Source organism: Callithrix jacchus, chromosome 5 (genome assembly GCF_049354715.1).
Source record: "Callithrix jacchus isolate 240 chromosome 5, calJac240_pri, whole genome shotgun sequence".
Lineage (NCBI taxonomy): Eukaryota > Metazoa > Chordata > Mammalia > Primates > Cebidae > Callithrix > Callithrix jacchus.
Genome location: NC_133506.1, coordinates 115,276,531 through 115,298,334, shown reverse-complemented (window position 1 = coordinate 115,298,334; position 21,804 = coordinate 115,276,531). Strand labels below are relative to the sequence as shown.

The 21,804-nt window shown below is 39.9% G+C and overlaps 1 protein-coding gene and 1 pseudogene across 7 annotated transcripts in view; one reads left to right on the top strand and one right to left on the bottom strand.

The window, feature by feature from the left end:
- The window catches only part of SPAG9 (sperm associated antigen 9), a 146,669-nt gene that overhangs the window by 98,293 nt on the left and 26,572 nt on the right, over window positions 1-21,804 (bottom strand). For all 7 annotated transcript variants that reach the window (XM_017972649.4, XM_008997359.5, XM_054256260.2 and 4 more), the window contains exon 2: window positions 18,540-18,660. In XM_017972649.4, the coding sequence (XP_017828138.1) occupies window positions 18,540-18,660 (121 nt within the window). The remainder of the gene's footprint in view (window positions 1-18,539; window positions 18,661-21,804) is intronic.
- On the top strand, window positions 20,358-20,809 carry LOC108591818 (NADH dehydrogenase [ubiquinone] iron-sulfur protein 5 pseudogene; annotated as a pseudogene).

The window sequence follows — 21,804 nt, the reverse complement described above, 5'->3', positions numbered from 1 at the left end:
TCTGTCTCAAAAAAAAAAAAAGAAGAAAATGTAGGACAGGCTGGGCATGGTGGCTCACGCCTATAACACCAGCACTGTGGGAGATCAAGGTGGGCAGATTGCTTGAGGCCACAAATTCAAGACCAGCCCAGGCAACATGGCAAAATGCCATCTCTACAAAAAATACAAAAATTAACCAGGCATGGTGGCATGCACTTGTAGTTCCACCTAGTCAGGAAGCTGAGGTAGGAGAATCGCTTGAGCCCAGGAGCTCAATGCTGTAGTGAACCATGATTGCACCACTGCAAGCCAGTCTGGCCAATAGAGTGAGACCCTGTCTCAAAAAAAAAAAAGAGGGGGCCAAGCATGGTGGTTCTTGCCTGTAATCCTAGCACTTTGGGAGGCCAAGGCATGAGAATTGCTTGAGCCCAGGAGTTCAAGGCCAGCCTAGACAACATAGGGAGATCCCCATCTCTATTAGAAAAAAAAACAAACTAGTACACATATACCATAAAGTACCACACAGCCATAAAAAAGAACAAAGCCTGGCATGGTGGCTGATGCCTGTAATCCCAGCACTTTGGGATGCCAAGGAAGGAGGATTCCCTAAGCCCAGGAGTTTGAGACCAGCCTGAACAACACAGTGAGATCCCTGTCTCAATCAATCAATCAATCAATCAATCAATAGTACACATATACCACAGAGTACTGCACAGCCATAAAAAAGAACAAGCTAGCCAGGCACAGTGGCTCACACCTGTAATCCCAACACTTTGGGAGGCCCAGGTGGTCAGATCACAAGGTCAGAAGTTCGAGACCAGTGTGGCCAACATGGTGAAACCCTGTCTCTACTAAAAATACAGAAATTAGCCAGATGTGGTGACTGACTCCTGTGATTCCAGCTACTTTGGACTCTGAGGCAGGAGAAGTGCTTGAACCTGGGAGGCAGAGGCTGCAGTGAGCCAAGAACGTGCCACTACACTCCAACCTGGGTGACAGAGCAAGACTGTCTTAGGGATGAAAAAAAAGAGTGAGGCTGGGTGCAGTGGCTCACACCTGTAGTCTCAGCACTTTGGGAGGCCAAGGCAGGTGGATCTCCCAGCACTTTGGGAAGCCAAGGTGGGTGGACTTGAGGCCAGCAGTTCAAGACTAGCCTGGCAAATGTGGCAAAACCCCATCTCTACCAAAAATACAAAAATTAGCCCGGCATGGTGGCAAACACTGTAATCCCAGCTACTCAAGAGGCTGAGGCACGAAAATTGTTTGAGCGCGGGAGGCGGAGGTTATAGTAAGCCATGATCGTATCATAGCACTCCATCCTGGGCGACAGAGGGGAATGAGATAATGTTCCTGGCAGCAACATGAATGGAGGTGGAGGCCATTATCCTAAGCAAATTAACGCAGGAGGAGAAAAAAAAAACACTGCACATTCTCACTTATAAATGGGAGTGAAATACTGAATACACATGGATGCAAAGACGGGAACAACAGACATCAGAATCTACTTGAGGGTGTGGGTGGAAAGAAGGTGAAGATCAAAAAACTATCAGGTACTATGCTTATTACCTGGATGACAAAATAATACATATACCAAACCCCTGCAATATGCAATTCGTCTATAAAAATAAACCTTCACATGTACCCCTGAAACTAAGTTAAAAAATAAATGTTACCAAATTGGAGAGTTATAAAAAGAAAGAAAAAAAAAGATAGGTACAATTGAGGATAAACTAGAGTCACTCTTTCGACAGTCAGGTTGGTAATATGTATACTTTGATGCCATATAACTATTCTTTTTTTTTTTGCGACAGAGTCTTGCTCTGTCGCCCAAGCTGAAGTGCAGCAGGGCGATCTCGGCTCACTGCAACCTCTGCCTCCCAGCTGAGGCAGGAGAATCACTTGATTTTATCACCAAAAAAAGGACATTTAGCACATGGAAACTATCTGGAGTTACAGATGACTTGTCCCTTTTGTTATTTTTTTTTTAAATAGACTTTATTTTTAGAGCAGTTTTAGGGTCACAGCAAAATTGAATGAAAGTACATAGAATTTCCATATATCTGCAGCCTCCCTACACACACAACGTCCCCTACTATCAACATTCAGCATCAGTTACAAACGATGAACTTACACTGACACATGCCTATCACCCAAGTGCATCAGTTACATTAGGGTGCATTCTTGGTGTGGTACATTCTACAGATTTTGACAAAAGTATGACATGTAACCACCATTACAGTATCAAACAAAATAGGTTCACTGCCTGAAAAATCCTCTGTGTTCCACCTATTCATCCCTCCCTACAATCTCCCAGTCCTTGGCAATCAAAATGATCTTTTTACTGTCTCCAGAGTTTTGCCTTTTCCAAAATGTCATATATTTGGAATCATATAGCACCAAGCCTTTGCAAATTGGCTTCTTTCACGTAGTAATATGCATTTGAGGGTTACTCCATGTCTTTCTGTTTTTATTTTTGAGACAGAGTCTTGCTCTTTCCCCCAGGCTGGAGTGCAGTGGTGCGACCTCAGCTCACTACAACCTCCGACTCCCAGGTTCAAACGATTCTCGTGCCTCAGCCTTCTAAGTAGCTGGGACTACAGGTGCCCGCCATCATGCCCGGTTAATTTTTGTATTTTTAGTAGACACAGGGTTTCACCATGTTGGCCAGGCTAGTCTCAAACTCCTAACCTCAGGAGATCTGCCCACCTCTGCATCTCAAAGTGCTGGGATTACAGGTGTGAGCCACCTCACACAACCTATTCCACGTCTTTTCATGGACGAATAGTTTATTTGTTTTTAGCATTGACTAATATTCCATTGTCTAGATTACCACAGTTTATGTCTGTTACTTTCATTATGAGCCAAAGGTCTAAAAATTACAAGCCTTAAACTTTCACTATCTGTTTTACATACAAAATTTCATGTTTTTAATGTACAAAAAGTGGTATTATAAGATATTTTCAACTTACTGTTGAATATTAAAAACTTGTATGCTGGTCAGACACGATGGCTCACACCTATAATCCCAGCACTTTGGGAAGCCAAGGTAGGTGGATCACCTGAGGTCAGGAGTTCAAGACCAGCCTGGCCAACATGGTGAAACCCCATCTCTATTAAAAATACAAAAAAAATACCTGGGCATGGTGCATACCTGTAATCCCAGCTACTTGGGAGGCTAAAGCAGGAGGACTATTTGAACCCGGGAGGTGGAGTTGAGCCACTGCAGTAAGCCAAGACTGTGCCACTGCACTCCAGCCTGGGCCACAGGGCGAGACTCCATCTCAAAAAAAAAAAAAACTTGTATGCTGAAGACATCTATCTTTTCACTATGTTTTTCATAGAAAATAAATCATAAAGTATACTTAAGCTCTGTCTCAGCTTTTTATATAAATGCATTTTGTCTGTTACCTGTTAAATAACAGGCAAAATACTGAATTTTGCAACATCTAAAATAAAAGCAACCGAGGCACAGTGGCTCACGCCTGTAATCTCAGCACTTTGGGAGGCTAAGGTGGGTGGATCACCTGAGGTCAGGAGTTCGAGACCAGCCTGGCCAACATGGGGAAACCCCATCTCTACTAAAAACACAAAAATCAGCCAGGCATGGTGGCAGGCGCCTGTAATCCCAGCTACTCAGGAGGCTGAGGCAGGAGAATTGCTTGAATCTGGGACTCAGAGGTTGCAGCAAGCAGAGATCATGCCACTGCACTCCAGCCTGGGCAACAGAGCCAAACTCCATTTCAAAAATAAATAAATAAATAAGAAGAAGAAGCAGAAGAAAGAAGAAGGAGGAGGAGGAGAAGAAATTTTAAAAAATAAAATAAAAGCAGACAAATTAGCTCGTGGTTAAAATATATACATAAAAGACGTATTACCCTGTAGCATAAATATTATCCACTTCAATCTTTCTCTCCACTCTAGTACTTAGTCTGTTCACCTTAGTCTACTTACCCAAGGCCCTTAACTAATTCATTTCTTTTTCCCATTAAAATTAAACAGGTTTATCATTCTGCTGAGTTATATTCAGATGTGTCATTGATAGCTAATTATACAAATAAAACAAGAGGACTAGTATACTACCTGCTCCTAGTAGGCAACCACAGCATTGTAAAGATGGTTCAAACATTAAGTTATTTACTTTCCCATTTATGAACTAGGAACTAAATGAGTCAGGATGCCAAGAGGAAACCTAAGGAATATCTTCCCAAAGTGGTTATTCATTATACTCAACTCTTCAGAACTACATTACTACAGACTTTCAGATAGCAAGGTTAGAGTTTCGGTTGTTTCTAGCTCTAGCAAGATATACCGGCAATTGAAATGGGGATGGAGGGTATCCCAAAATGTGGTAGATCCATAAGAGAATATTATTCAGTTATGAAAAGGAAGAACATGAATGAACCTTTATGCTAAGTGAAAGAAGCCAGTCACAAGGACCATATATTTTATGATTCTATTGTCATGAAATGTCCAGAACAGGCAAATCCACAGAGACAAAAACTAGGGGGAAGCAGAGAAGCAAGAGTAAGTGCTAACAGGTATGAGGGGGTGGTTCTTTTTGGGGTGATAAAAATGTTCTGGAATTAGGGGTGGCAGCTGTACAACCTTGAAAATTGTACTAAAAACTGCTGAACTGTACACTTCAAAATGGTAAATTTTGGCCAGTGCAGTGACTCATGCCTATAAGTCTTAGCACTTTGGGAGGCCAAAGCAAGCGGATCATCTTAAACACCTGAGGTCAGGAGTTTGAGACCAGATTGGCCAACATGATGAAACCCCATCTCTACTAAAAATACAAAAAATTAGCCAGACGTGGTGGCAGGCACCTATAATCCCAGCTACTCAGGAGGCTAAGGCAGAAGAATTGCTTGAATCTGGAAGGCGGAGGTTGCAGTGAGCTGACATCACAGTATCGCACTCCAGCCTGGGCAACAAGAACAAAATTTCATCTCAAAAAATATATATAAATAAAATAAAATAAAATGGTGGATTTTATGATATGTGAATTAGATTTCCATTTTTTATTTTATTTTATTTTCAAATAGTGACAGGGTTTCGCTATTTGTGCAGACTGGTTTTGAACTCCTGGCCTCAAGCAATCCTCCTGCCTCGGCCTCCCAAAATGCTGGCATTATATGCACAGCCTGGATTTCAATTTCAAAAAGGGTCATTTGAAACCTATCCCTTAACATAAGCATGAGGAAATTACTCCTTAATTTAATAACCAATTTTTTAAAGAAAAAGTCAAATGGCAAGGTAACAAAATGAAAATCTCAACATTTATGCTAAAAGAGAAGGATATTTTAAAGAAGTGTCCTTTTAGGCCGGGCGCGGTGGCTCAAGCCTGTAATCCCAGCACTTTGGGAGGCCGAGGCGGGTGGATCACGAGGTCAAGAAATCGAGACCATCCTGGCCAACATGGTGAAACCCCATCTCTACTAAAAATACAAAAAATTAGCTGGGTGTGGTGGCACGTGCCTGTAGTCCTAGTTACTCGGGAGGCTGAGGCAGGAGAATTGCTTGAACCCAGGAGGCGGAGGTTGCAGTGAGCCAAGACTGTGCCACTGCACTCCAGCCTGGTGCCTGGTGACAGAGTGAGACTCTGTCTCAAAAAAAAAAAAAAAAGAAGAAGAAGAAGAAGTGTCCTTTTTTGTTTTTTTGCTTGGATAAATAGCTAGGTTATCCAGCCCAGCCCCTTCAGGTAATCTCTGACTGAGTTATAGCCAATGAAGCAGAAGTAAAAGTGATGTGTGCTACTCCTAGGCCTGGTCCAGTAAAAACCCTCCACACAATGCTCTATGCCCTTTACCCTCCCTACAACTTACTACAGGTGAGTAAGAAACTTAGAAGCTATAAAGTGGAAAATGCCCATGTCTCCACAGAAGTCACCCACTTATCTGAAACATCAACTTTTTAAACTTTACATAAGAAATAACACTTGATTCATTATATACATTTTGTGGCTAGTCTGGTATATAGCAACTACAGTTAGCTGAACACATATTAGCTTATAAACATGTATTGAAATCCTCTTAAAAGTTAGCATTCCAAATTATCAAAGGTATATTACCCCAGTATGCTTTTTTTTTTCTTGAGACAGGGTCTCCCTCTGTTGCCCAGGCTGCAGTGCAATGGCACAATCACAGCTCACTGCAGCTTTGACTTCCTGGGCTCAAGCAATCCTCCAGGCTCAAGTGATCCTCCTGAGTAGTTGGCACTATAGGTGTGTGCCACCAGGCCAAGATAATTTTTTGATTTTTTTTGTAGAGACAAGGGTTCACTATATTGCCCAGGCTGGTCTTGAACTCCTGGTCTCAAGCGTTCCTCCCACCTCAGCTTTCCAAAATGCTGGGATTACAGGCACAAACCATTGCATCTGGTTCCCATTATGTTTTAAGAATAGTTTATGATGGCTAGGTGCAGTGGCTCATGCCTATAATCCTAGCACTGTGGGAGGCCGAGGCGGGAGGATCACCTGAGGTCAGGAGTTCAAGACTAGCCTGGCAAACATGGTGAAATCCCGTTTCTACTAAAAATACAAAACATTAGCTGGGTGTGGTAGCAGGCACCTGTAGTCCCAGCTACTTGGGAGGCTGAAGCAGGAGAATTGCTTGAACCCAGGAGGCAGAGGTTGCAGTGAGCTAAGATCATGACATTGATTATCCTCTGGCCTGGGCGACAGAGCAAGACTCCATCTCAAAAAAAAAAAAAAAAAAAAAGAAGCTGGATGCGGTGGCTCACACCTGTAATCCCAACATTTTGGTAGGTGGGCAGGTCATGAGGTCAGGATATGGAGACCATCCTGACCAACACAGTGAAACACCATCTCTACTAAAGTACAAAAAATTAGCTGGCCATGGTACACACCTCTAATCCCAGCTACTCAGGAGGCTGAAGCAGGGAAGAGCTTGAACCCGGGAGGTAGAGATTGCAGTGAGCCATGATCATGCCACTGCATTCCAGCCTGGTAACAGAGCAAGACTCCATCTCAAAACAAACAAACAAACAAAAGGAATAGTTTATGTCTTTTATTTATAAATGATTTTCTGAATGCTATTCTGGTGGTATATTCTCTCCTGCCTAACACCAATGGCAAGAACCTGAACAGAAACTGTTTATGACTTTCCGTATTTCATGTTTTCTTTACCTGTACTGTGATTCTAAATTTTGGTATTATCTTTGTAGGTACTTACAATATAAATCATATAATACAAACATCTTATGTAACTGATCATATAATACATAGAAAATATACACACATACACCAAGATCAAATAATACAAATTCAGAATCTTTCTTTTCTGAAAATACTTTACTCAGTACAACAAAACACCAATGAACTCAGTTCACTCAAGGCCTAAGTCGCATGAGATGGTATAAACACTTTTGAGAAGTCCTTTCAACAGTAGAAGAGCCACCTCTTGAAAGTCCTGGATATGCCACTAAGGAATCAGTTAAAGGGAAAAGACAAGGCAGTAAAAGGGAAGGGGAAAGCAGGAAAGAAAAGCCCACCTAGGCAAGGACTATAGACATCCTTGAAAGCCTCAAGTACCATGAAGTTAACCTATACCTAGATTGTTGCATTACATTTGAAGTATATTAAAAGGTCATTTCTTGTTTAACTGTTCTCACGTAAACCTAAACTTCAAAACAATCTCAGGAAAAATTCTAAAACCCTGTCATTTTACTCATCAAAACTAGCTCCAAGCCGAAATTAACTGGAAATAAACAAGATTCTGTTCATCTTATCAAAACAACAGATAAGTAACTGCCAGTTTTTAAATTGTTAATTTTCTGGGGAGTTAAAAAAAAAAAAGCAAATCATGTTATCTAAAAAGAAAAAAAGGTGAGAGGCAAGAAAAGAAGAACAATCAAAAGACAAATCCAAAATTTCCCCATTATAATAGTGAATGGCGATACTTCAGCCTCATATTGAGCACTCTATCTATCTTTCCAAAAAGCAAGAGGGTAAGATTAAGGCAGGAAGAGCCACCTGTTCTGCCGGCTCAAAATCAGAGCTTACCTCCTGAGATTGATGGCCTTTGCCAAGTTTGGAACACCTTCCATCTCTGTTGTCTTCTGCCCCATCAGACTGCTGATAGGCCTATGGGGGGAAGAAAGAGAAACAAACCTGCTAGAATGCCAAATCCAACTCATTATTTGCCTTCTCAAAAGGAATCATCAGTTTTTACTGTTCCGGGAAGGCAGACAGTCCAACTCTTGCTAGGCCTCAGAAGATTGGCATATGGTCTTTCAAAAACTTCTTGAACAATTTACCATCAGAAGTCCCAACAGGTAAGCAAGAATCAAAGGCTGACTTAAGAGCAAAGAAATCTCAGACAACCACATCAAAACAGTAATAACAACCTCTCCTCACCAACTAAGTCCTTTACCATGTCTCCCAACTTCAAAAAATTTTCAGTTATGTTATTAATCAATGACACAATGTGAAATTATAAATATTTTAAAGCTACCATGAATCAATGATCATATTCTCAAAACATAGTAGGAGAACTTCAAAGAATCTCAGTGGCAGAAACTTCTAGTGATCTGTCAGATCCCTGTCTGGAAGATAATACCTAAGCCATCCACAACAAAGCTGATGATTCTCCTGCCCAAAGTCTCTGTGCAGGGGCAGCAGTCCATGCTTTACCTCTTCACACATTCCTGTGTACCACCCTCATGACCAGCAATACTTCCTCATGACCAACCAAAGCCAACAAATTCATTTTCGCTCACTTAATCTTCTAAAACTACAGACAAACAGCTTGCTATGTTCCTTATCCATTTCTTTATATGTTGGAAGAAATAATCAAATTATTCATATTTTCCCTGTTCTCTAAACAAATCACCAGAAATCCTTTAACCCTTACTCATAAATTTAATTTTCTATGATACCTTTAGTTCTCGATATCAATTATAAATTACAACTTTAAGGTTCTCAATAGACAGCACTAGAGACTACAAAAATCAAAGAGCCGAAAAACAGTAAAGACCACAAGTATTACCTAAGGAAGCAGAAGTAATGTTAGTGTTTGCATAAATTATCTTGTGCCTAATTTTCTACTTTCCCACTCATATGTAGGCTCTAAATAAGAAATGGCTGCTACATATAGTTTATGAAATATATAGATATTCTTAGTATTGCAAAGAACTAGATTCTCATTAAATAGACTTAAAGTAGCTTTCTAAATAATTAACTTCCTTGTCATTCTTTTAAAACCAAAAGATATAACTCAAACTCCTAAAGCTGACTCATTAAAATTCTCAACAAAAATATATATTGTCATTAAAATATATATCTCATCATCATAATCTACTTTTATCATTCTAAAGATTATGTAGAAAGAATTGCCCATTGAGATAGAACTAGAATGGAAAAAGTGTCCTATTACAGTAGTATTCATTTTTTTCAAAATACTAACATCCATTGCCAATCGCAAAGCACAATAAAGGATATGATAATATTTTATATAAGCCTGAAAGTATTTTTGTAGGTGATTTGAAAAACAGTGACAGAAAATATTCAGGTTCTCTCAAATACTAACTTTGATATAAAATGACACCTGGCAACTTTAAAATGGTTTACGTGCTGTAATTTATCAATCACCTTGTATTGAAGGTCTGTTTTAAGCTATTTATTCATTTAAAATAAAAATTATGTTATTGTTTATGATATTGTTAATATCTCACCCAACTTTCTATCTAGTGCAGTGCTTATTCTTATGACCAAGAAATAAGAAGTGTTTTCCTTCCGTTAATAATGTTTCAAAGTGAAGGCTTGAAGGTATTTTACTAGACTAAGATCTTGATACAAGATGTAAAAAAAATGTTATATGGGAGTGAAAAGGGTAGAAAGGTCAGAGCATATGGATCTAACACATTTGACTTCAGAGCCAACATTTTTCCATTTAATTCAGTAAGATGGATTTTCATTTAAAGGAAGGAAGGGTGGAATTCAAGAAGAGTTTAAATATAATAGATGAAAATCACAGCCATGGGTACAGTGGCATGTGCCTGTAATCTCAGTTACTCAGGAGGGCTGAGGTGGGAGGATCACTTCAACACAGGAATTAGACCTTCATCTCTTAAAAAAACAGAAACAAACAAACAAAAACTGTACTTCCCAAAAAAATACCCACCAAATTAAGAAGTACCCACTCAAAAAAAAAAAAAATCACTGTCATTAAATCTTTTTGCCTTCTCCGCAAAAGCAATGGCTCTGCTGTACTCAGGGAAAAATAATGTGTTGTAAATTCAAGGAGCCTGAGAGCAAGAGAAGCTTCCTAAGAGAGAATCAAATAATAATGGTCCTATACCTGCTCTGGGTGCTAATATGCTGTAAATAAAGTTTCAAATTCATAAGTTATGACAAGCAAAATGGAATTTGCTACTAACCCTTACTTCTCCAATTCTATTCACATTAGAAATGGTCTATTACCTGCCAAGAACCACTAAAATTTCTTGACCTACTTCCTTAAATATATTCTAAGAAAACAGAAAACTTGTAGATGTAAAAAAAAATGTTTACTGCAATATGATTCAGTATACAAGAAAAAAATGACCAACGAACCAACAGAAGAAGTTTTTAGTTTTTTGTATTTTAAATTTCTCACATTTATTTTACCATAATTCACCTCTTCATTCGATAAAGGATTTAAGATAGTTTACAACAGAGCATAATATATTCTTTATACACGTATAAAACATGGATCAAGGAAAAAAAACTACTTAAATATGCCAACCAGGTAAGGTTCAAACTAGTTCTTATGGTTGCATTTCAAAGTGTGATCTGTTTCTTCTTGGCTGCCATAAGTAAAAAATGCAGTGGCCACTAAACAATTCACATTAGAGGGAAAAAATAAAGCATAGTCCTCAGGAAGAACAAAAATGGTTAATAGATGGCACTGCTTCTGGATGGTAGATGTATGTGGACATAAAAAATAATAATAAAGATTATACAACAAGGAAAAATATTTATTATGATGTTAAGAAAAAGACACAAAATTAAATACACATTCTAACTGCAATGATATAAAAAAATATGGAAAAAAAGACTAGGAGGCCATATACATAATCTTCCCCTTCTTCCCCCCACTAAACTATGATTTCTTTGACCACAAGGACCATATCATACCTTTGGGTGCCACAAACATATCTATGCAGAATGCTAGGCATACTGGACTAGTTTAATAGTTTCAACTATATTAAAATGTCTATACTTGCTTGACTCAAATTTTAGATAATATTTGGCTTACAAGATAGAAATACACAATATACAACAGAGACAATGAATATAAAAAGTACTTTCTGACAAAGACCTATTACTGTCAATCTATGAACGGCAAAGTTGATTAGACAACTTACACAGTTGAAAAGTACCAACAAGTCTTTCTCAATTCACAACTTCCTTATTCCACATATCTATTTCAGATTCTTCCTTAAGGTTCCCAAGATGTTAATTACCAACAAGTATTATTGCTACTTCCAGATAAGGAATAATACCTAGCATTTTAAAAAATCATTTATTCATGTTGGAAAAAATAAAAAATAATTCTTAAGTTAGTTCAAATTTTGAAAAGAGATCAGAACTCTCTAAAATCAAGCCTGACCAAAAATTGGTAAAAAATTTTTATAGACTCAACTTCACATTGTTACATCAAACTGATAGATTCCATACTATCAAAAGCTGTAAAGTGTGTCTTTTAGTTCAGTTCCTATTTCTTTACTTTTTCTTACTTCTCAAACAGCAAATAACTTTAAACAAAATTTCCCCTTTTAATATAGGAAGTAATCTTTAGAACACAACTTGAATTTTTATTGTGGCTATTTTTTAAAAGGGATATGCGCCCTAAAACAAGTTCACAAGAATTGACAAACTCAGTCTTTCAAAATTAAAGACACACGCTATACAAATATAAACACAAAAACTAGAAAAGGTATAGATACATTCATCCAACACTCAAACAAATGTCACTGAGCAAAAAAACTGCATCCACTCATCCTCCCACTACAGGTATGCCAACAGTCATCTTAGTGGCCCTAAATAAATGTTTATTTTAAATTAAATGTTGGGTTACAGTTACTTTAACAAAAAAAATCATATTTCCTTTTTTTTTTTGAGACGAATCTCACTCTGTGGCCCAGACAGGAGTGCAGTGGCACGATCTTGGCTCACTGCAACCTTCGCCTCCCAGGTTCAAGCAAGTCTGTTGCCTCAACCTCCCAAGTAGTAGGGAATACAGGTATGAGCCACCATGCCCAGCTAATTTTTTTTATTTTTAGTAGAGATGGGTTTCCCCATGTTGGCCAGGCCAGTCTTGAACTCCTGATCTCAAGTGATCCACCCATCTTGGCCTACCAAAGTACTAGGATTACAGGCATGAGTCATTGTGCCCAGCCTCGTATTTTCTTTAAAAAACAAAAAATCAGGCCGGGCATGGTGGCTCATGCCTGTAATCCAAGCACTTTGGAGGCCAAGGTGGGTGGATCACCTGAGGTCGGGAGTTCAAGACCAGCCTGACCAACATGGTGAAACCCTGTCATTAAAAAAAAAAAATCAGGCCAGGTGTGGTGGCTCACGCCTGTAATCCCAGCACTTTGGGAAACCAAGGCAGGCAGATCACGAGCTCAGGAGTTCAAGACCAGCCTGGCCAATATGGTGAAACCCAGTCTCTACTAAAAACACAAAAATTAGCCAGGCATGGTGGCATGCGCCTGTAGTGCCAGCTACTCGAGAGATGGAGGCAGAAAGAATCGCTTGAACTTGGGAGGCGAAGGTTGCAGTGAGCTGAGCTCAAGAGAGTACACTCCAGCTTGGGAGACAGAGTGGGACTCCACCTTAAAAAAAAAAAAAAAAAAAAACAGTCACATTTAGATAGTCCAGATCATCTGTTTTCTATTACACAAAACAAGAATTAATGAACTCCTGACGTAACATTTATTTAAATTTGTTTCCATCTTTTAAAAAGCACACTCACTCCTACTCTTGGTTTTCCAATCATATAGGGAACTGATGATACTTAAAGATTACTTCCTAACACCACCTTTTTAAAAAATAAGAGGTTTTTAGGCTGTGCACAGTGGATGACGCCCGTAATTCCAAGACATGGGAGATCAAAAAAGGCAGATTGTTGAGCCTAGGAGTTTATCAGCCTGGGCAACATGGCAAAACCCTGCCTCTACACAAAATACAAAAAGTAGCCATGTGTGGTGGCGTGCACCTGTGGTCCCAGCTACTCGGTACTCGGGAGGCTGAGGTAAGAGTACTGCTTCAGTCTGGGAGGTTGAGGCTACCATGAGCTGTGATTGCACCACTGCATTCCAGCCTGGGCAATAGAGCAAGATCCTGTCTCAAAAAATTTAAGAAATAAATAATAAAAATTAAAAATAAGAAGCTTTGATTGGGCCAGGAACGGTGGCTCACACCTGTAATCCCAGCACTTTGGAAGGCCAAGGCAGACAGAGCATGAGGTCAAGAGATCGAGACCATCCTGGCCAACATGGTAAAACCCTATCTCTACTAAAAATACAAAAAGTAGCTGGGCATGGTAGCATGCACCTATAGTCCCAGCTACTTGGGAGGCTTAAGACAGGAGAATCACTTGAACTTGGGAGGCGGAGGTTGCAATGAGCTGAGATCATGCTACCGCACTCTAGCCTGGTGACAGAGCAAGACTCCATCTCCAAAAAGGAAAAAAAAAAAGGAGAAGCTTTGATTTATATTGGATATTTAAAAAAAAAAAAAAAACTAAGGTGGTCAAGTGAAAAAAATAGTCAAATAACTTTCCCCCAGAAAAACTGGGGAAATGTTTAAATGTGGCATAATAAAAACTACCAAAAAAATTTAAGATATATTTAGAATTCATATTATACCCAGTTAAGGCTTAGAAAAAAAAAAATAAGGAAAAGAAAGAAAAACAATTCACTAGAAAAGAGAAAAAGACTCGAAGATCTCAAAAACAGAAGAAGGGAATAAGTTCCAAAGCATTAATAAAAGATGAGTCCACGGAAAAAGATTTAGTGTTATCAACTTTGTGCATATGAATGGTCAATTTTGATTAACCATAGTTTGTAAGTTCTTTAATTGTTCTTTATACAGCAAGATTTATTTCAGAATAGAATAGCAGACTCCTTAGGGGAGAAATTCTTTGGGGGATAATACATTCAAAACAAAAATAAAGTTTTCAGATCAAATTAAGCTCAAGACCATATCTAATACTTATTGAAGAATTTTTTCCTCCCTTCCCTATAATTTTTTCAATTATTTTTAAATGATCTACTATTTTTAAAGTCTTTGAATTAAAATGGAAAACATAATTAATACTTTGGGAGAGAGGAATGAGAAGATGGATACCACAGAATATGATAATTCCAAAAAAGGTATCACTGTCTGGACTGGATAACAAATCTGAGACAAGGAAAAGGAAATTTGAGATACTCAAATATTCTCCTAAATTGATCAATTCCCTTAATTAAGAAACCACTAGGTCGGGCGTGCTGGTTCACACCTGTAATCCCAGCACTTCGGGAGACTAAGGCGGGCAGATCACCTGAGGTTAGGGGTTCAAGGCCAGTCTGGCCAACAGGGTGAAATCCCATCTCTATAAATATACAAAAATTAGCCTGGCATAATGATGAGTGCCTATAATCCCAGCTACTCGGGGAGGCTGACGCAGGAGAATCGCTTGAACCTGGAAGGCAGAGGTTGGAGTGACCGGAGGCCACGCCATTGCACTGGCAACAGAGCCAGACTTCATCTCAAAAAAAGAAGAAAAAAAGGAAAAAAAAAGAAATCACTATATTTTGTTTACATTTACTAGAAAGGAACAGAAAACAGATTTTTTTAATTTAGTAATGAAAGGACTAATGTGTGTGTGAAAAGAATTAGTAATTCATTCTACTTAGACACTTTCGTGAAAAAAGCAGCAGTATTTTCTGCATCCTTTTTGAATGTGAGACATTTTAAAGGTACTCTGATATCAAAAATGCAATTTCAAGTAGAAGGTAATTCTTCTCTAATCACAGAAGCCAATTACTTAATGCATAAAAAAATTTTAGACGAGGAATTCCTTTCCAAATCAAAAAAGGAATTCTGGTCAGGCACAGTGGCTTACACCTGTAATTCCAGCACTTTGGAAGGCCAAGGTGCAAGGATTGCTTGAGACCAGGAGTTCAAGAGCAGCCTGAAAAATATAACAAGACCCCATTTCTTAGGGCCGGACGCAGTGGCTCATGCCTATAATCCCAGCACTTTGGGAGGCTAAGGCGGGTGGATCACAAGGTCAAGAGATCGAGACCATCCTGATCAACAAGGTGAAACCCTGTCTCTACTAAAAATACAAAAATTAGCTGGGCATGGTGGCATGCGCCTGTAGTCCCAGCTACTTGGGAGGCTGAGGTAGAATTGCTTGAACTCAGGAGGCGGAGGTTTTGGTGAGCCAAGATCACGCCATTGCACTCCAGCCTGGGTAACAAGAGCAAAACTCTGTCTCAAAAAAAAAAAAAAAAATCCATTCCTACAAAAAAATTTAAAATTAGCCAGGCATGGTGGCTCATGCCTGTGGTTCCAGCTACTTGGGAGGCTGAGGTGGGAGGATCGCTTGAGCCTGGGAATTTGAGAGTGCAGTGAACTATGATCGTGTCACTGCACTCCAGCCTGGGAGAGACAGCAAGATTCCATCTCAAAACAAAGTAATAATAATTTTTTTTTTTTGAGATGGAGTCTTGCTCTGTTACCCAGGCTGTGGTGCAGTGGTGCAATCTCAGCTCTGCCTTCCGGGTTCAAGCAATTCTCCTGCCTCAGCCTCCTGAGTAGCTGGGATTATAGGCATGTGCCACCATGTCCAGCTAATTTTTGTATTTTTAGTAGAGATAGGGTTTCACCATGCTTGGTCTTGAACTCCCGACCTCAGGTGATCTGCCTGCCTCAGCCTCCCAAAAGTGCTGGAATTACAGGCATGAGCCACCATGGCTGGCCAAAAAAAAAATGTACTTCAGGCTGGGCAAGGTGGCTCATGCCTATAATGCCAGCACTTTGGGAGGTGGAGGTGGGGAGACTCCTTTTGAGCTCAAGAGTTCAAGACCAGCCTGGGCAAATTCTTGTTGCCCAGGCCAGAGTGCATTGGTGTGATCTCGGCTCACTGCAACCACCGATTCCCGGGTTCAAGTGATTCTCCTGCCTCAGCCTCCCAGGTAGCTGCGATTACAGGCATGCACCACCACACCCGGCTAATTTAGTATTTTTAGTAGAAACAGGGTTTCACCATGTTGGTCAGGCTGGTCTTGAACTCCTGACCTCAGGTGATCTGCCTGCCTCGGCCTCCCAAAAGTGCTGGGATTACAGACATGAGCCATCACATCTGGCCTTGTCTCTATTTAAAAGAAAAAAAAAAAAAAGTACAATCAAATTGGAATTTTTAATTTTTTTTTCCTTTATCAGCAGCATGAAATCAAATTGGGATTTAAATATTACCTCCAATAGTTAAATTTTCTTTCTTGAATAGAGAAGTCTCAACTCTTGAAATGTACCAAAAGCTTACAATTGCCACAAGACCATTTCTCCAGATAAGTGGTACTCAAAGTAATGTAACCCCAGTAATATATTTGTCAGTAGAGGCCCCACGGAGTCCATCATGCAGTGCTCTAAGACTTCGAATTTTTTTTTCTTTTGAGAGGGGTCTCACTCTGTCACACAGCCTGGAGTGCAGTGGTGCAATCTCAGCTCAGTGCAACCTCCACCTCCCAAGCCCAAGCAATCCTCCCACCTCAGTCTCCCAAATAGCTGGGACTACAGGTGCACAACACCACACCCAGCTAATTTTGGTAGAGACAGGGTTTCACCATGTTGCCCAGTCTGGTCTCAAACCCCTGAGCTCAAGCAATCTGCACGCCTCAGCCTCCTAAAGTGCTGGGATTACAAGTGTGAATCACCAAACCTGGCCTCTTTTTCTTAATTTTTTTGTTATAAAGATAGGGTATCTCGCTATCTTGCCCAGGCTGGTCTCAAACTCCTAGGCTCAAGCAATCCTCCCAGCTTTGTCTCCCAAAGTGTTGGGAACAGCTGTGAGCCACCACACCCAGCCAACCTCAAATTTCTATGGTAGAAATAATAGAAGTCACTCAATGTAATCAAAGTTAACAAAGGAAAGTTACATGACTCTGGGTATCCACAAGCCTAAAAACACAAAGCATGACACATGGCTCATTTTGTCTCACTCAGGTTGGCTCCTGTTAACAAACATCTACTGGCCCTCTCCTAGGACATCTGTTTAATAGCCATTTGAGTTTGCCTTGAATTCTGGAATGCTTGAACTCCAGATTCCCAGTGGTTTGAATTTAGGTCTATTCCGTCTTTCCAGAGTATACTAGAGAGAACAGTCAGTTCTCACACGTGCTCCAAGATTGCTGGTGAAGGTTCTCCATCATGATTGGCTGTACCTTAGTAGCTAGTGTCACTAAGCAGACTTAATGAGTAAAATGGATAGAGTAACTGCCCAGCCATCCTTTGACCCCTAGGATTGTGAAAGTTTACAATGCTGGGAAAGAAAAGCAGAGAACTGTCTGCCTACCTGTATCAGACATAAAAATAGGCCATAAAGTTTCTCACCATTTCTTTTACTAATTTTGACTTAATTGGGTCTCTTTTTTTATTAGCCAAAAGGGGAAAATTATCCTTGAGGTTTGAAACAATAATTTTTAAAACCAAGAATATATGAGATTTTATTAAAAATAAAATGATTCTGAAAAATGAAGTTCTGTTCCCTCAAATGGCCCCACTTTTTCATTAAAAAGAAACAAAAAGGGGGATTCAATACTTTTTTTCCTCTAGTATCTAATTACATGCTTAGGTAATTTTTAAATACATACTTCAAAACTGTAAGCTTCGTTACATTTTTACATTTCAAAGCAAAACAGAAAAAATAAAACTGTGTACTTGATCAAAATTAGAGGAAATTATCTACAGGCACACACTTGCATAATGATTACAGCATAATGTTAACTACAAACAAAGTCTGGGAGCTAAATTGAAGAAGTCAGTCTGACAGATATATTTGGCTTAGTCATTTCTGCATATATGGGTACCAAGTGAAATGTGAAATAAAAGAGAACTAACCCTAGATCACAGGTCTCACTCGAGTCTGGGATGACAATTCCAAGCTTGTATTTAGAACCTTAGTCATATGTCAGGATGAGTCACTGCACCATTAGAGCCCACTCTTTTTGTTTTTTTTTTAAAACAGTTTTACTCTGTTGCTCAGGCTATAGCACCATCTGGGCTCACTGATGCAGCCTCCGCCTACTGAGTTCAAGTGGTTCTCGTGCCTCAGCCTCCCAAGTATCTGGGATTACAGGCGTGCACCACCACGCCCAGCTAATTTTTGTATTTTTAGTAGACACAGTATTTCACCATGTTGACCAGGCTGGTCTTGAACTCCTGACCTCAAGTGATCCTCCCACCTCGGCCTCCCAAAGTGCTAGGATTACAGACATGAGCCCTCACATCTGGCCAAGCCCAGTCTTTAATAATGTGTACTTATGAGAAGAAATGTTTTACTTACTCTGGTCAGCATAGTTTTTTGCTTTGAGCTCAAGTTGTCTTGTTTGAGATTCTAAAGACTCCACTCGGGTCTGTAAGTCCTTTTTTTCCTGTTCTTGAGAGTCTTCAAATTCAATGAATTTCTAATAAAGAAGAACAATATAAATGTCATCAGAGAAATTAAACTTCGTATTTTCAACTCCTGTATTTCTTGGAATCAATAATCACAATTAGGTATTAACTTCTTAGATCTCAGAATGATGAACATGGGTTGACTTTTAGTTTTTCTATAAAAATTAAGTTTTAAAAACTCCCAAATATAGAGGGAAAAAAATGACAAAATAATTGAGGCATTTCCACTTCATATTACAGGGATTCCGTGTGATATGCGTATCCTACTACAAATATGTAAACCCTTTTGTATACTTGCATATGAATCTTGATTTCCAGACAATTTAAAAATCTATAATATGTACAGCAGAGAAAAAAAGAATGATGGAATAATCAATAAATATTTGTTAAATGACTGTTTAATAGTCATAGATTCACCTGAACCATGAAGTTTAAATTCCTAAGAAAACGACATGTGTTATGAATACTTTCACCACTCAAATCTAACTTAACTTACTAAAACTGTTCTCAAGGGTAGTAACACTAAGTACCATCACTAAATCTCAGTCTTCATCTTGACTGCTGTATCAGCAACATCTGATGAGTGATCGCTCTCTCCTTAAAACATTTTTTTTTTTAATTTGGCTTCCAGCACATTTTCATGTTTGCTGCTCCTTCTTGGTCTTCTTTGGTAGTACCTCCTTTTCTCCCCAACTTCTTAAAATTGGCATGCTCTGTCCTTAAACACAATTTATCTTCCTTGTTTACACTTATTCCCTAGTGATCTGATTCAGTTTAATGGCTTTAAGTATGAACTACATATGCTGACAACTTCCAAATTTCTACCTCTAGCCCAGACCTGAATTCCAGATTTGTATGTCCAACTGCCTGCTGGACAACTTCAACTGCATGTCTACAAAGCATCTTAAGCCTGAGTGTGGTGGCTCATGCCTGCAATCCCAGCATTTTGGGAGGCCAAGGCAGGTGGATCACAAGGTCAGGAGTTCAAGACCAGCCTGACCAAAATGGTGAAACGCCGTCTCTACTAAAAATACAAAAATTAGCTGGGTATGGTGGCATGTTCCTGTAATCCCAGCTACTCGCGAGGCTGAGGCAGGAGAATTGCTTGAACTAGGACACGGGAGATGGAGGTTACAGTGAGCTGAGATCTCGCCACTACACACCAGTCTGAGCTACAGAGTAAGACTCCATCTCAAAAAAATAAAAACAGGGCCAGACAAGGTGGCTCACGCCTGTAATCCAGCACTTTGGGGGGCTGAGGCAGGTGGATCACGAGCTCAGGAGATCAAAACCATTCTGGCTAACATGGTGAAACCCAGTCTCTACTAAAAATATAAAAATAATAGCACTGGGCTGGGCACGGTGGTTCACGCCTGTAATCCCAGCAATTTGGGAGGCCGAGGTGGGCAGATCACGAGGTCAAGAGCTCAAGACCATCCTGGCCAACGTGGTGAAACCCCATCTCTACTAAAAAACAAATACAAAAATGAGCTGGGCGTGATGGCACACGCCTGTGGTCCCAGCTACTCAGGAGGCTGAGATGGAAGGATCATTTGAACCCAGGAGGTGGAGGTTGCAGTGACCCGAGATTGCACCACTGCACTCCAGCCTGGCAACAGAGCAAAACTCTGTCTTAATAATAATAATAATAATAACAACACTGAAGTGTCCTTTGATGTAAGAATAAAAAAATAAGCCAGGTGGGTCATCCTGAAGCGGAGGTCAGAGAAGAGACAAGGGCACCAGCATTGGATAGTTACAGCCATGCCTTTCTTGGACATACAGAAAAGGTTCGGCATTAACCTAGATCGGTGGTGGACAATCCAAAGTGCTGAACAGCCTACAAGTTTCCTGCTCGATGCCATGCTTTTGAAAAAGAATGGATAGAATGGGCACATGGAATTGGTACTATCCAGACAGAGAAAGAGTGCAAGATAGAATATGATGAGTTCATAGAGTGTATACTTTGGAAAAAAATGATGAAACGTATGGATACCATCTGGAGGCAACGGGAAAAACTGATGAAGGAAGGGAAGTACACCCCTCCACCTCACCACATGGGCAAGGGGGAGCCTCGGCCCTGAGCAGACACAGCTACTGATATCTGGAAGCTGATTTTCATGTTCTCTGTTCTCCACTGGAAAGGTTGTTTATGGAACACCTCCTTGTCAAAGTGTAGAAAAATAAAGTATTGCTCCATCCTAAAAAAAAAATTAAAAAATTAAAAAGGCAGGTGTGGTGGTGGGCACCTGTAATCCCAGTTACTGGGGAGGCTGAGGCAGGAGAATTGCTTGAACCCAGGAGGCAGAGGTTGCAGTGAGCCAAGATCGCACCACTGCACCCCAGCCTAGGCAACAGAGCAAGACTCTGTCTCAAAAAAAAAAAAAAAAAAAAAGTAAAAACAATTTACTCCTCTGCTCAAAACCCTCTAGTGGTTTACATTCTTTACCATATCCTCTAAGGATCTACGCAATATGCTTCCACCATTCTCTTGCTTCTTTGACATCATCCCTTACTTCTCTTCCTACACTCCACTCCTTCCCATTCTGATTCAGGCCTCCATACAGTTCCTCCAACACTTAAATCCTTGGCACTTGCTTCCTACTACCTAGAATAGGTAGTTATCATCCAAACAGCTTACTCTTTACTCGCTTCCTTCATATCTTTGTTCAAATGTCACCTTCTTAGTGAGACCTTTGGCCCTCCTATTTAAAACTGTGATACCATGCCAGGTACAGTGGCTCACGCCTGTAATCTTAGCACTTTGGGAGGCCAAGGAGGGTGGATCACTTCAGGTCACGAGTTTGAGACCAGCCTGGCCAACATGGTAAAACCCTACCTCTACTAAAAATATAAAAATTAGCCGGGCATGGTGGTGCACACCTACAAACCCAGCTACTCAGGAGGCTGAGGCAAGAGAATTACTTGAACCCAGGAGGTAGAGGTTGCAGTGAGCTTAGGTCACGCCACTGCAACAGAACAAGACTTGGTTTCAAAAAAAGATCAAGTCACATCTGGGCAACAGAACAAGACTTGGTCTCAAAAAAACTAAAAACTAAAAAAATAAAACTGTCATACCTACTACTTACCTTTCCTCCCTGCTTATTTTCTTTAGAGTACTTAAACCTATCCAACATGATATTTCAGTAATTAAT